At 46.5% G+C, this 15,291-nt stretch overlaps 1 protein-coding gene across 9 annotated transcripts in view; it reads left to right on the top strand.

The window, feature by feature from the left end:
- The window catches only part of LOC310667428 (rap1 GTPase-activating protein 1-like), a 52,496-nt gene extending 38,252 nt beyond the window's left edge, over positions 1-14,244 (top strand). For 2 of the 9 annotated variants that reach the window (XM_083419814.1, XM_083419811.1), the window contains exons 15-24: positions 303-389; positions 1,697-1,831; positions 4,006-4,170; positions 7,322-7,425; positions 9,742-9,858; positions 10,375-10,504; positions 10,610-10,712; positions 11,925-12,010; positions 12,145-12,214; positions 13,533-14,244. In XM_083419814.1, the coding sequence (XP_083275940.1) occupies positions 303-389; positions 1,697-1,831; positions 4,006-4,170; positions 7,322-7,425; positions 9,742-9,858; positions 10,375-10,504; positions 10,610-10,712; positions 11,925-12,010; positions 12,145-12,168 (951 nt within the window). In that variant the 3' untranslated portion in view covers positions 12,169-12,214; positions 13,533-14,244. Of the gene's footprint in view, positions 1-302; positions 390-1,696; positions 1,832-4,005; positions 4,171-7,321; positions 7,426-9,741; positions 9,859-10,374; positions 10,505-10,609; positions 10,713-11,924; positions 12,250-13,532 lie in introns of all 9 variants that reach the window. The other 7 variants (XM_083419815.1, XM_083419812.1, XM_083419810.1 and 4 more) reach the window with 5 other exon arrangements.
- The last annotated feature ends 1,047 nt before the right edge of the window (positions 14,245-15,291 follow it).

Below are 15,291 nucleotides of genomic sequence, written 5' to 3' on the forward strand. Positions count from 1 at the left end.
GGACTGGGAGGGCATTTAGGAAATCATGAGTTTTTAGAGTGGTACAGTCCCACGTGGTTAATTTGAATGTATTCTTCACCTCCACAGTGCAACCCATTGAGGTGAATAGAGGAATATTCTTGTATCTGTGTTTGTTCCTGTGCTTTGGTATCAACATGCAATCTAAGTATTAGCTTGCAAAGAAGTAACCTAGAACCTTCATCTCTGTCCTTTGTGGCACCAAAACAGTTCTGGATATATCTACAAGAAAGGGTCTTGTAAGACTTAAATGCTGTGAGTGAACATTCTCCTCCTTCTGACAGGGCACAGAGTTCCGTGAATTTCTTCTGGCAAAGCTTATAAATGCGGAGCACAGCTGCTACCATGCTGAGAAATTTGCTAAGCTGGAGGTGAGTCAGTTTACTTTTATTTGCATTCATATATCTTAAAGAGCAAAGATTGGTCTGAGTACCAGGAAGTAGCATATTGGTGATCAGTGACGGGATGTGAAATGAAATCCAGGTTCAACAATCAATTGTTGTTGTTGTTTAGTTGTTTAGTCATGTCTGACTCTTCGTGACCCCATGGACCAGAGCACGCCAGGCACTCCTGCCTTCCACTGCCTCCCACAGTTTGGTCAAACTCACGCTGGTAGCTTCGAGAACACTGTCCAACCATCTCGTCTTCTGTCGTCCCCTTCTTCTTGTGCCCTCCATCTTTCCCAACGTCAGGGTCTTTTCCAGAGAGTCTTCTCTTCTCATGAGGTGGCCAAAGTATTGGAGCCTCAGCTTCAGGATCTGTCCTTCCAGTGAGCACTCAGGGCTAGTTTCCTTAAGAATGGAGAGGTTTGATCTTCTTGCAGTCCATGGGAGTCTCCTCCAGCACCAGAATTCAAAAGCATCCATTCTGTGGTGATCAGCCTTCTTGATGGTCCAGCTCTCACTTCCATACATCACTACTGGGAAAACCATAGCTTTAACTATACGGACCTTTGTTGGCAAGGTGATGTCTAAATCCAACCTAGGACTTTCTACACTGCAGCTGTTGCATGGGGAAGGGAAGGGTAATTTCTCCTGGTGACTTTAAACTCAAAATTACACTTTTAATTGGAACTGAAACTCCTACAATAGAATGAAAAGCACACTATGTAAGTGTGACAAGCACACTCTAGCCACCCTGGGTCACCTTGGGGGACACCTGGCCACAACAGAGTGTACTCCTCTCTTGTACCCTCCCATTCCCTATTTAAGGTACTCAGTGCCACCAGATAAGAGATTAACTATTTACCAGGCTGCCCTTATCAAACAGCCCCCAAAAGTTCCCCGGGTCTCTGAAGCCTCCTTAAGTAGCTGATGTTCAATATTCCCTTAGGAGCAAAAAACAAATTAAATTGGTTAATCACATCCACTTAGAATCATGGAATTTTAGAGCTGGAAGGGGCCCTGAGGGTCACGACCTGCAATGCAGGAATCTCTTTTTGCCCAACGTGCGGCTTTAACCCACAACCCTGAGATTGAGTCTCATGCTTTAATGAGAGTCCATGGAGCTATTGAAGCTCCATGATCCAGCTGATTATGTAACTTACCCACATATAGAACTGCTTTCTTTTCTGTCACTCAGCCAGATCTTTCTTCCTCTCTGATTAAGCGTGCCCCCTTCCCTGTTTCTATCCTATTTGTTTTTTGAAACTTGTTCTCCTTCTCTGCTTCTGGAGCAGGATCGTACCCGCAGTGCCCTCCTGGAGAGCCTTTATGAGGAGTTGCAGATTCGTAGCCGCAGCATGATGGGCTTGGCCTCTGGCGATGATGACAAAATGGAGAATGGGGGTGGCGGCTTCTTTGAGAATTTCAAGGTGAGAGAGGGAATAGGTGATGCTTAATCTCTCTCTTTCGGTGTAATTTTGCATTTTCCCATTTCATGCTGCGCTGGTGAATATTGTAATAATACTTTGCATTTTGTCCATTGGAGGTATTTCACATACATTACCTTAGTCATCCCCACAACTGCTCTGAGAGGGAGGTTTTTTGCATTATCTCTGTATTTTAGATCTTGCCAGCAGGGTGCAGGTGGCTTAGAGATGGTAGCTTACCAAAAGAAGGAACTTCCTAGCTCTTAGATTAGTCTCTTTGCCTACATCCGACGCAGCTGTCAATATTTGCTTTTCAGAGAACAGATTCCAGCAGGCTACCCGCAGAGGAGGGGAAATCAGCTACAAGTTTGGGGCAGGGCAGATTGGGACCGCAGTTGGTGCCTTGTAAACTGGCCTCCTTGCTGCTCAACAGTATACCTTGCTATGCTGGCTGAGGTGGTCTGTAATGTGGTGTTGGACAACCTCAGTACATTCCTTCCGGGATAATTCGGTGTCCATACTAAGGACAAGGCCTTGATTTAGGCTTTACCTCAAGGGGTGATGGGTGGTGGTACTCTAGATGTTGTGGGGGGCAGGGTTGAATTAACCCCATTGTAATGGTCAGACCATTATCTGGCAAAGTTGGGTCTTGCAGTGTCATTCCCTCTCTGCCATTAGGATGGTCTACCCCCAGAGACTTATGGAATCCAAGGGGTTCTGAAATGCTTGGGGGGGGGGGTTCAGAAGCCAAGGCTGGCGGTCCTGTTGAGCTTCAGTGTCGCTGTGGAATAGTGAGATGCATTGAGCTGGTGACACAATTACTCCCGAGTTCACTTTCCAAAATTGTGGAGCCTGGAGACCTCACTGGGTATCTATGGCTCTCCAAGCCATGAAACAGGATAAATGAAGACTAGAGTACAATGGCGTACAATCCAATGCGAAGTTTGTCCGAGATGTGCTAGTTGTGCCTACTGCAAAGAAGGCTTAATTTGCTTACCCCATCGCACCCTTGAGTAGCTAGCCAGCAGAGATGTGCTAAGGGGGCTGCCAACGCCTGTCACTGGGAATAGAGTGTCAGCTGTGACATATTTGCCAGCGGCTTTGAGAATAAAATCACCAGCCTTCATGTTGAGCTGAATGCTACCATTATTACAGAGCTGGGTGAGGTGTTTAACACAACATCTTGCCCAGTCTTGTGGGATCAGCTGATGAGGTTTGAGGACATGGGCAAGGTGTTTGCAGTGGTTTGGCCCACATGTGTATTCAATATCTCACCATCATGACTCATCTGAAGTACCTGAGCTGCGCTTGCTGCCTCCAGGGTGTGGTTCATCCATCTTTGCCTGAAGGGTTGGTGCCTGCTGCCTTGGAGGAGGCAATGATGCAGCAACTCCTGAAGAAGCCCTTCTTGAACCCTGAGGAGCTTTGATGACTATGGACCAGTCACTAATATTGGACTACCACCTGATCACTTTTTAGGATAAGGTGCTTGAGAGGGTCGTTCAGCTGCAGACATCATTGGAAGGAACTGGTTATCTTGACCCCTTTCAGTCTGGGTTTAGGTCCAGTTTGAGGACAGAATGGCCTTCGGCATCCTGATGGATGCCCTTCTTCAGGAGAGGGACAGGGAGAGTGCAACTTCGCTGCTTTTGTTGATCTCTCAGCAGCTATTGATGCCATCGACCACAGTATCCTCTTGCACCTTCTCTGCGAGTTGGTGGTTCTGCTCATATCTACAGTGCTAGGCCCAAAGAATAGTGTTGGAGCAGGCATAGGCAAACTCATCCCTAGCTAACAGGACCAGTGGTCAGGGATGATAGGAGTTGTAGTCCCAAAACATCTGGAGGGCCAAGTTTGCCTATGCCTGTGTTGGAGAATTAAATGTCTGCCCCCCTGGTGCTTGTGCTTTGGGGTGCCATAGACTAGGGACAACGTGTGTGTGGTTTTTATGAGAGAGCTTTTCAGGAGGTTGTGGGTTAGGTTAGCAGAAGTGAGTTCTGTCTGCTCGGAAACAATACCTTGTCTGCCCGAGTCCTGTAGGAAGCCGGGCGTTTCTGAGCTCATGCCTGTTCCTTCCACTTCCTTCCACCCAGCCCACCAACATCCTATAGTGCTTTTCATGATGTCCTTTTGTGTGTCTGTGAACGTGTCTGTCTCCCTGTTGCCCTTCTCTCCAGCGGGTGATCCGGGGCCGTAGCCAGAGCCTGGATACCATGGGGATAGCCATGAGGAAGCAGCACCAACAGCAGCAGCAGCAGCCATCAACTCCACCCAATCGCCCAGCTACTGCTGGCCTTGCCCTCAACCAGAGTGTCGCCGAGGGGCCCAAGGCTATTGCTGCGGTAAGGTATTGGGGAGGTGGCGTCATGGGATGGAGACCAGCATGTACTCAGTCCTTTGCCACTATCTCCTGCTACTGTGAACCCGCTGCTCTTCAACATTATCTGTCTCCAGCTATTAATGTCTCCTTGTCTTGGTGGTGTTTTGTGGCTATTTTCTGTTGGGCTTCCCGCCACCCCATCTCTCTATGTTCATTTCCCTATCCTGCTCCTCTGAGACCCGATTCTATTCATTTGCCGATTCTGACTCTGAAAACAATTTGAGGAACAGGGAAAGCATTTAGGGAGAATCTGAATAAATTGTGCTGTTGGTTTCTTTAATTGCTGAGCACTGCCTTGATGTTTTATGTGAGTGGGTGGAATATAAAATCTTTTACAGAGGAATAAAAGATGCTGATGATACCCTCGGAAATTTCACGCAGACATTTCACGTTTGGTCTTGGGGAATCCCTTCGGGACCCTTTAGCATCGATGCTGAGCAGTAATTCTCCTGCAGCAGTTGTGGAATCAGTCCCCAAGGCAGGAATGAGACCCCCCAAACCCTATGCCACTGTTTCCTAACACAGAACAGGTTATCCATAAGGGGTGCAATGTTCAGTGATTCCAAAACCTACTGAGAGTTTCGGGAGAATCAGTGAAGTTGCATTCCTGGCATTCCTCTCTCAGCACTGGTTATTCTTTGGAGTGACAAGGGTGGTTTATGTGCCAAAAACAGGCCTGAAACTAGACTGAATTTTAATTTTGAGGGAACTAAAAAAGATTCCATAAAAGCCCGCTTATAGAACCTCTCCCACCACCTTGTTGATGGCTGGAGAGGTTTAGGACAGTGTGTTTGTTGGGTAGAGCATACTGCTGACCTCACTTAGGATTGTTCTACCCAAGTCTGCTCACCTCCTGGCTATGGACCACTTGGTGGAAATCTGCAGCAAGTTAGTTTTGCCTGCCAAGACTTGACTGTTCAGTGATGGACTGCATGGCAGGGTGAGATGAAGCGGTGTCTGGAATGAAAGAACTAATAGCTAGAAGTGTTGCATTAGTGGCTGTTCCTTTGCTTGGCATTGATGCTACCAGTGCATTGGTGCTGCTCTAGTTCAGGGCATCCTCTGATTGTCCAAGTGGGCATTCAGTCCTTTGCAGAGGCACTGAAGGCACGTGATAAGAAGGCCGTTTTCGAGAGTCTGGAGTTGCAATTATAGTGTGGAAAGCATGCTTATGTGAATTTTCAGTCTCAAGAGAGTGCTCAAGGTAAGACCAGCACAGCCACCAGAGATGATGTAGACTGAACCTGGGACCTTCTGCATTCAAAGCATATGTTCTGCTACCCCTGAGCCATACATGCCCAACTCCCCTGATGATAAGAAGCATGGCACAGAGTGAATTCCTTCTGCACTGAGGTTCCTCTGGCATGACTGGAAGAAGTTGGCAAAGTAGATATCTAAGTAGATGTGGCTTACATCTTAAGCCCGTTCTCATGGTACCAAAATTCTCAGTCGGATGTGAGTGCATTGTATGGTTTGGAGCAAGCAGTTTAGTGTTTAATCCAGTAGTGGGATCCCATCAATCCCAGCCAGTGTAGCCCAATGGTGTGGAATGGTGAGAGTTGTAGACTAGCACATCTGGAGAGCCACAGGTTCCCCAGCCCAGGTTTAATTGGCTCATTCGACAGCACTCTAAATATGGCACTTTGGAGAGCTGTACAGTGGTGCCCCGCAAGACGAATGCCTCGCAAGACGGAAAACCCGCTAGACGAAAGGGTTTTCTGTTTTGGAGGTGCTTCGCAAAACAAATTTGCTATGGGCTTGCTTCGCAAGACGAAAATGTCTTGCGATTCCTGGGGGGTTTTTTTCCCTCCCAGCCTTTTTCCCAAGCCCCTAAGCCGCTTAACAGCTGTTCGCTAAGCCGCTGAACAGCTGATCTAAGCCGCTTATCAGCTGATCTAAGCTGCTAATAGCCTTTTAGCAGCTAATCCACTAATCCCTTAAGCCTTTAATAGCCGCTAATAGCCACAAAACCGCTAATAGCGCTAATAGTGCTAATCCGCTAATGGGCTTGCTTCGCAAGACGGAAAAAACCGCAAGACGAAGAGACTCGCGGAACGGATTCTTTTCGTCTTGTGAGGCACCACTGTATTGGTGATGTAGCTTTTCATTTCTTCTTTTCCCCGATCACTGCTGGGGATTTAGCAGGTTTTCCAAACACTGGATGGAACTCAAGTGTCACACTATGATGAATGCACAAGGATTCCCTCCCATGTGCTGTTATGGGGGCTCCCACAACCCCTCAAGCCAGATTTAGGGGCATTCAGGAAGGGATGGAAGGCCCATTGCGCAAGCAGAAGTCCTTGTGCAAGGCTCCTTTAGGTGAATCCATCCTCCCATGTCGGGAGAAGGCAGGAAATTCATTGTCTCCTTTGGGCAATTCTGCAGGGAAAAGGTGATACCCACCAAATGCTGGAAGTAGGAGAAATGCCAAAGAAATGTAAGGAAAGGGGGCGCTCTATACTTCCCCACCTTTCCTTTTTTCTCCCTTCCTTTTTGGGCTAAGCTAGATATTGGAGTAAACATACAGCTAGTGCTGGAAACTGCCTTAGATGTTGAATCCCTGCCCCAGCCCCTGGGCACACACTTTGGCATCCCTGGTAGAAGCTGCCCTGCTCCTGCTCCAGATCTTCAGCTGCTAATTATGTAGGGAGGAAAACTCTTCTGGAACAGAGGGAGGAGATGGGATGAGTTCCATTTTGGGTAGCAGGTGCACATTTACTGTAATGTCTAGCTTAGCCCTCTGGGGCTGTACATGGCTTTACCTTTTGCTTTTCCGAGTCCATATTTCCCCCTGTCTCCCTGTTGCTCTTTCATACATGCATTTCTGTCTACCGATCTTTCCATTTCTCCTTCTCTCCCTCTCTCTCTCTCATATGTGCGTTGCTCTTTCTCTCTCTTGGCTCATCCCCTATTTGTCCAACTTTGACAGCTCCCACATCATGCTTGGGCACCTTGTGACTCTCTGGACAGGCTGCAACTGTTAGCATGGGATAGCAATGCAAGGACAGGCTCTGTAGTTCAGTCTTCCGTCTTCCCTCCAGCTCTTGCCTTTTCTACATCCTCCTCCTCCTCTGTCTCTCTTTTTTTCCCTACTGTCCTTTCCTCCCCTCTAGTCCTTTGCCCTACCTGGGAGAAGCCCGTCACGCAACCGAGGTAGCCGCTTCAATGGGCGACGCAGTAGTGCAATTGGCATTGAGAACATCCAGGAGGAGAAAAGGTACGGACTGGGCTATAGGGACTAGAACCTGGGCAGGGGAGAGGGATGGCTAAGGATGGTGGAGAAATTCGGTTTGCATCTATGGGCTAGCTTACCTAATCAGCACCTTCCTTAACAATAGGCAGACCAAAGCACAGCTATCCCTTAAAATTTGCACACCTCTGGACTTTGCAATGAAGTTCTCCAGTCCAAGCAGTGTGCACAAAAATACACAGCCTGAGGGGCTAAAGTGGGCGTATGAATGCATGAGTGAAAAGAACATGCAAAAATGCTTTATATTAGGGGAAATTGCTTTGCAAAAAATGTGTATATTAGGGGAATTTTGCCGTAAAATTCTGATGCATTTTCATAAAAGTCCATTAAAATTCCATTAAATTCTGGTGCATTTTCATAAAATTCCATTGAAATTCCATTTACATACAAACTGGTTTTTCAACAACAACAAAAAATAATCACAAACTGATGTGGAATTGTGGGGAACCGAACTTATGACGGGTGTGTGTGTGTGATGAAATTGAAGCCTAAATGGAGACACTGGATAAGACTCAAGGGAAGAATGGCAGAGAGGAAGGACCACGTGCCTTGAGCCATAGGCACATATCAAAGACAGAGGATTGTTTGGAAGAGAGGTGAAGGTGGTATTATTGAGGCATCCTTCCCAGTGCTACCTGCACCCATTTTGTTTACCTCATTGTTTCATCGGATTTTGTGAAAACCACCAAAAGGACAATAGGATTGAGTATGTCATGCTCCAGTACAGGCAGAAGTTCAGGTATAAATCTCATTTAAGGCCAATGGAAGAGGTAGTGACAGTCAGTTCATGCACTCGGAACAAAGAGTATTTTAGGTGTGTATTGCTCTGTCTCTCTCTTTAAAAAAATAAAAACCCCACAACTTCAGTTTTGCCAAAGGACCATTGATTGGGAGGAAGGACAGGGCCCAACCCTGCCCTGCCCCTTACAAATTGTCTGCTGCTGAGTCCCATCACCACAAGTCTCACCCTCCCTGGTGGTACACTTAGGCCATCATGGAAGCTAGAGCAACAAATGAGCCCACTTATTAAACACTTATTAGCATAATTTGTGATTCAGCTGCTGACAATGTCTGAAGTCTACTTAACAGTGCAATCTCCATATCTACTCAGAAGTGAGTCCCATTCAGGTGTGGGTTAAGGGTTATTTACTCCCCAGGTAAGTGTATTTCCTTCCTCCCCCTTTGTGCCGCCCCCTTTATTCTGCTGCTCCAGTAAAATTTGACAGGACCATTAAAGCTAAAAGAAGCAAACGCTGTCAGGAGATGCCCCCATGTGTCTTGGGCGGGCAAGGTCTCCTCCGTTTGCTGTCTGTCTGGTCCAAATCTGGTTTAAAGATAAGGAATCAGAAAAAAAGGGGACCAGGAGCCGTGAAGTTGCCCAGTGATAACAGCACCTAGACATTCTCCTGGTGTTTTCCCCATAATGGTGAGCTTGTATTGCAATTCTATTTACATTTCAGCAATTATTTCTAAATTTGCAACTTATACATGTGAATTACCATCTGTAGATTTGTTCTCATTTTTTTTGCAGCTTATAACTAGCCACCCTACTCTTAAGTTACATGCAGAATGACCTGGTGATTCTTTATTCTGGAGGCTGCAAAGTACAGTTGGAGCTGCCATCCTCTCCCAAGACTTTTGGTCTTTAAAGCTCCTGTCCTCCTCAGAATGAGCAGAGCTAAAATCTTGAATGTGAAATCTGATGTGTCCTGCATATTTGTCCAACCTGTGCCATATATGTAGACAGGAGAAGGGACCAACCTACTTTCTTGTGAATTTGAGTACACACAGCCTGTATCTCTGCTTAAATCTTTCTTTTCATGATTAGAGTGCATTTCAGTTGGAAAGAGAATTCTAAGTGAGCTAAACCTAAAAACCGTTGTTTCTGCCAATCAAGATTCTTCATCATGCAGTATCATCAGTCTGAAATGTATATAAAATACATTTTAGTTTTGACCTGTTAAATTGGCCTGTTTGCCATAATTGAGATTTGGGCTAAGAATGGGAAAGCCCCATGAACCAATGGAAACAATAGTGTAATGAGTTGTGTATATATAGTTCAATGTGCTGTTTGCTACAGAGAAAGGAAGGAGGCCATGCAGGGCACTGGCTAGACTTTTGGGAAAGGGCCAGTTTCCATTCTCATGACCTTTGGAGGAATTCATTCTGTCCCCATATGGGCTGAAGGAGAATTTAAGGGTCTTAAAGAAATGAAGCCACTGGATTTCATGCAAGGACTCTTGGCTCCATGCTGTAAATGTTTTTGTTCCCTTTCCTCCAAAGCAAAGACATCGCTGAAAGGATACAGAAAGTGTTGGAGAGCCCAGGGCCTTTCTTCGACCTCAAGTCGGACGGCTCTTCTAGTCCCAGCTCCCCAGAATTCCCCAACAGGAAGAACAAGTGAGTTGAGAACAAAAGAACACTGGGAAGCCTTGTGTAAAGTGTGCCGGGGGGGGGGGGACCTCCATCCTGCCATGTTATATTAACAGGAAAAAGAGGGTGATTGAGCCAATGTAGCATAATAAGAGTAGTGGAGTAGGACTTTGGAAACCAGGGTTCAAACCCCCATTTGGCTATGAGGCTCACTGGGTGACTTTGGGCCAACTGCTGTCTCTCAGCCCAAGCTTACCTCACAGGGTTGTTGTGATGATAACAATGAGGAGAGCAATGTATGCCATCTTCAGCTCCTGGGAGAAAAGTTGAGATATACATTTAACGAACAATAAACAGTGTTTCATTTTTAAATGTGTGTATTGAGCTCTAATGAACTAGAGGACCTGAGCAAGTCTGGGCAGGCTTCTCAAGACTTCTCTGCAAAGTGAGGCTTTTGTCACAGAGGCTTATGAACTGTAATGCTGGGCTGGTGGCCCTTGAGATTTATGAGGGTGATGATTTGGGGCTTGTGTATTCCTCCAGCAGAGCCCTCTCCGGTCAGACATCAGGGTATTGCGTGATGCAGCCCTTGTCCCGTTCATCGTCCAACGTGAGCAGCTGTTGCAGCGGAGTGAGAGAAAATGAGACGTCGGAGGAGGAGGAGAACGAGGCGGTCAGTGTGGGGTCTTGGAAATCCCCTTTCCCTCAAGTAGTCCTCCTGTCCCAGCTGAGCAGCTGCAGCATCCTCTAAGGCCCGTTCCCCATTTCTCTTGTGCAGGAGTTGATGTGTTCCCTTGAAGGTCCCCAAAAGCAGGAGTCCCTGACTCAGAGCGCATGGTTAGACGATAGTGTCTGCACACCCAGCAGTACCAGCTCACCAGGTAAAAACCAAACAAGGTCTTGCAGGTTCTAGGACAAGACTTGTTTGGGTGAACTAATATGTCACCTTTGCATTATGCTTGCTGCTGCAAAGCCATCCCACATTGCACTGACAGCGAGTAGATGGGAACTTTCCCATGTTGATGTCCCTCATGGAGGAGGGGTGATAGCACAAGGACTCCTGTGCCTATTTGCATGAGAAGGACGTGGCTACAATTTTCCAAGTTGGACCAAAGATTCACTATCCTTTCGGGGAAAAACCCAGTTTCTGACCAAGAGGCAGGAATCATTTGAGAATGATGGCTGTCTTTCCTTGCAGCTGGAAAGCAGTATCACACTTTCAGCTGCTGAAGAACTAGCTGGTTTCTTTACAATATGCTAAAGCAAATCAAATACATCCTCTTTTCTTTCTCTTGATTCTACTTCCTCCTGACACATCCTAGAGAGGTGGGCTCTGGCCAAAGGCATGAATAAAATGCAGCATCGACCAATGACCCAATGTGGTACATTCCTTTCTTACAGGGACCAGCCACATGCTACTGGCAGCTTGAAGGCAATATGCCTCTCCTACTGGTGTTCTCCAGCAACTGGTGTTTAGGGATACAATGGCTTTGCATCTGGCTTTGCATCATTTAGCCCTCGTGACCAAGAACCATTAATGGACATGTTCTTTGTTTTGAAACCACCTAGGGGCTGAGGATGATACCTTTAAAATGTGCTACCACATTTGAACATATTTAAGTGTTGTTTGGTGGTTTATTCATTTTTTAAAGCAGCATGGGGAGACCCCAATTTGGATCAGGACTCATAAAGGCACATTGTTTTCCCCTGAACATTATTCAGAGTGTGTTACATTATAATCATGCAATGAAAAACCAGGAAAACAGGTATAATGGTCTAGGCAATTACAAGTAAAACAATTCTTAACAAAAGCAGTGGGTAATAGGTTGAATATTATGCTTGAAATTGATGTTCTAAGGCTAGGAGGGCTGAAAATGTAGAACAGTGTCTACTGAATATCTCTACAATGGTAAAACAGGGGCAGCAATTTACCAGGGACAGGTATCAGAAAATGGCTGATGTCCCAAGTAAATTAGCAGTACTGAAGCATCCTGTATATAGCTGGCAGGAGCCTGAGTGGGGAAAAGTTGGATCTAGTGCGCCAGAAATAGCTTGATTTAACCTTTCTAAATAAAATGCTTAATTCCTTTCAGTAACTCAGCTGCTCCCGCCAAGCAGTGCTGCAGGCTCCATGGAGAAGGGGAAAGGCAGCAAAGTGGATGCTCATCGTTACAGTCCAGTATGTTGTTCTTCTTTTCTTTTTCCCATGACATTAAGGAGGCAGGGAGGTGATTTCATGGGTTCTTCGTATACTGGAAAGCAGGGGGGTAAAGGGAAGAATGCTAAAGAAACTGCCACTTCCTTGTTCCACAGGCCTCCATTTTGTGCTGTGTGTGATGTCATCGCTGGAGGGGTGTCTCAGTGCATGCTGGGTAATTCTCAGGTAATCCGCACCCTAGGGAGCCTCGGTGCCCTAGGGTAAGGGGACAAGGGCATGTGGGCAAAAGGTGATGGAAAGGAAGAGGGCTCTCTTTGTCACCCTCCGCATTCCCTGATGGGAAAACAGGAGGCTGACTTGGCGGCTCCTGTGTCTTCTCTTCCCAAACCCCTCACACCAATCTGAACTTCTTTCCCAAGACAACTGCTCTATGCCCCCATCACAAACACACCTCCGCTGCATCTAGCAGGGTCTGCAAGTTTCTTGGCGAATTCCCCAAGATTCTTGTTTCCCACAATGCCCTTTCCCCCCAGCCCCATCCATCTCTCTGTGTTACTGCAGCTTTTTTTATTTTATTTTTGCGCTCAGTCATCTCTGCTCACTGGCTAGCTTTGTGCTTCTGTCAATCTGTTTCCTGCCTCTGTCATCGATGGGGAGGTGCATCCTTCATTAGTTTGTCTTCAAGAAATGGGGAGGGACTCCCAAGGACTGTGGAAGCTTTTCAAGGTAATCAGACGCCTTTTCCAGGGGGCGAGTTACTTGCCCCCTGAACAGCACCTGACCAGACACAATGATTATATTCTGCCCAGGTTTGTTTCTGTGCAAACAGAACTCATTGGATGTGCTGTTCCAGCTTCGTATGGCAGGGGTGCTTATGAAAATTAACATGCAGCCCATAAGTGGTAACTAGAGAAGGTTACTTGTGCCCCACAGCTTTGGTGGCCACAGGAGGTGCCATAAGAAGCAAAAAACTCAAGAATTGCACTGGTCTGATTCATATACCAATTTCTAGCTTTGTTCAGATCCAGTAAAGGCAACCCAACTAACTTGGCTGAATTTGTCACACACGCTTGCCAGAACACGCTTGCAAGTGGGACTTGGAAATACATTGTGTTGAAATGCTTTTCACCTAATCAGCCTGGCGGATCTGATATTGGCCTCTCAGCTGCATCCATATTATATTATGAGATTGCTTTTCGTGGCTTAAGGGAAATAAAAAAATTCCGTAAAGCTTCCCATGAGATTTTGCTCATCCCTGGTTGTGTGTCTCCATATATGAACCTGGATTCTTTATGGAGATTGCTGGTAAAAGACAGGCCGCCTGGTTCCCCACCTGCTGTGCTGCCTGGTATAGTATCGCTCCGCCTCTGGTCTAGGGAATGTACCTGCCCTTCGTTAGCATTCACAGATGGAACTGCTTTGCTTTGTTAAGCTTGACCAAAGGCTGAAGTGTAGGAAGAACAAAGCTGCTTTGGGGTCCCGTGATCACCTCTGTCCCTTGAATCTACTCAGCTGTTATCAACTTCCCTGTCTGTGCTTGCAGGATTTGATGCCAAAGTGAGACCTCAACAGCAGCTCACCCAGATGTCCGGAGGAGCTGGATGCTGGATTCCCCAAGAACGCCTGACCTGACCTTTCTGCTTCATTCAGTGACAGCTGCACCACAGGCAGTAAGGAAACCAAACACAAAAGTCCAAATCGTGGCATTCGCTCACCCACATGTGTCATTCTAGTTCAGCAACCTCAGGAGATCAAAAAGTCAAGAGGGGGGGGACAGGGGTCTCCTGCCATAGATTCAGAAACAAACGAGAGGAGAGAGATCTTTCTGTCTGTCCTCATCACTGCTAAAATTTAAAAACCCAAGCTGTGCCCCCACAGGGCCTTCTTAGGAAGGCTGTGTTTGTATTCATTCTTCTGAGCACAGGCTTTATAAAACTAAGGAATGAAAGCCCTTATCACTCTAAGGATGGCACCTGGTATGTAAGAGCTCCTCAACTGCTTTATGCAGCGTAGGTATCTTGTGCCAAAGTGCACAGGTGTCTGGTGGTGGGAGGGGTTTGTGTTCATCTCATCCTTCATGGGATTCAACAGGTCTTTGTTTGGTATCTCACTGTACAACAGTCCCTCCAACTACTCCATTCTCCCTTAAGTCTCTGTGCCATCAAGAACCTATAAATGTGAATTTGTGACCCTTGCTCCATGCTTGTTGTGTCTGTGGTGTCTGGGCTTGCAATAAAAGACTACTGTGACCAATATGCTCTGATCTTCGTTGTGGTTTCTTAAGTGTTCCTGCCAAGAACTATTTGGGCTTAAAATAAGGGGTCTGGCCTTCACCACATTATCTTCTCGTGCCTTAGTTTAGCTAAGACGAACAGGTAAAAACACGTGTGTGACCTTAAGACAGTTCCACCCCACTGAAAGTGGGAAAGATGAGATCAGTTTAGATCTTTTGGTCTTGGGACAAAGTGCTACACACACCTTTGTCTGTTCTTTGATGCACGGTAACACTGATCTCAGCATCCAGATTTCGGATGCAGCAGGAGTTCTTGTTAGTAAGCAAAGGTTGCAAATTGGGAGAAAACACACACACACCAAAAACCTGTGTGACCTGAAATCAGGGTGATTTCTTGTTCTAGTTTCTTTGTGAAGCACAACCCCACAGCGATTCAGCTGTGGCACTTAAGCAGAGGATGTTCACTGAGCACAGAGGAAATCACTTCCTGCAATTAGCTGCTCTACTTGTAATAAGGCTCACTGTAGACACTTCTCCCGGGAGAAGAGCGCTTCAATGCTGGAAATGCAGTGGCACTTCTTTCCCTTCTCCACCCACAGTCTCTCACGTATCCTAATCTATGTACAGTGGTGCCCCGCAAGACGAAATTAATTCGTTCTGCGAGTTTTTTTGTTCTACGAGTTTTTTCGTCTTGCAAAGCACCAATGTGTATTGACGGTTTCCCATAGGAATGCATTGGCGGTTTAAAAAAAAAAGGCGCAAGACGTTTTCGTCTTGCGAAGCAAGCCCATAGGGAAATCCGTCTTGCGAAGCAACTCAGAAAACGGAAAACCCTTTCGTCTAGCGAGTTTTTCGTCTTGCGAGGCATTCGTCTTGCGGGGTACCACTGTATATTTATCTTGTCTTGTTTAATTAAAGTACAGAGGTACCTCAGGTTACATATGCTTCAGGTTACACATGCTTCAGGTTGCAGACTCCACTAACCCAGAAATAGTGCTTCAGGTTAAGAACTTTGCTTCAGGATGAGAACAGAAATTGTGTTCCGGCGGCGCGGCAGCAGCAGGAGGCC

Source organism: Podarcis tiliguerta, assembly GCF_965153285.1.
Source record: "Podarcis tiliguerta genome assembly, chromosome: 17".
In the NCBI taxonomy this organism is placed as follows: Eukaryota; Metazoa; Chordata; class Lepidosauria; order Squamata; family Lacertidae; genus Podarcis; species Podarcis tiliguerta.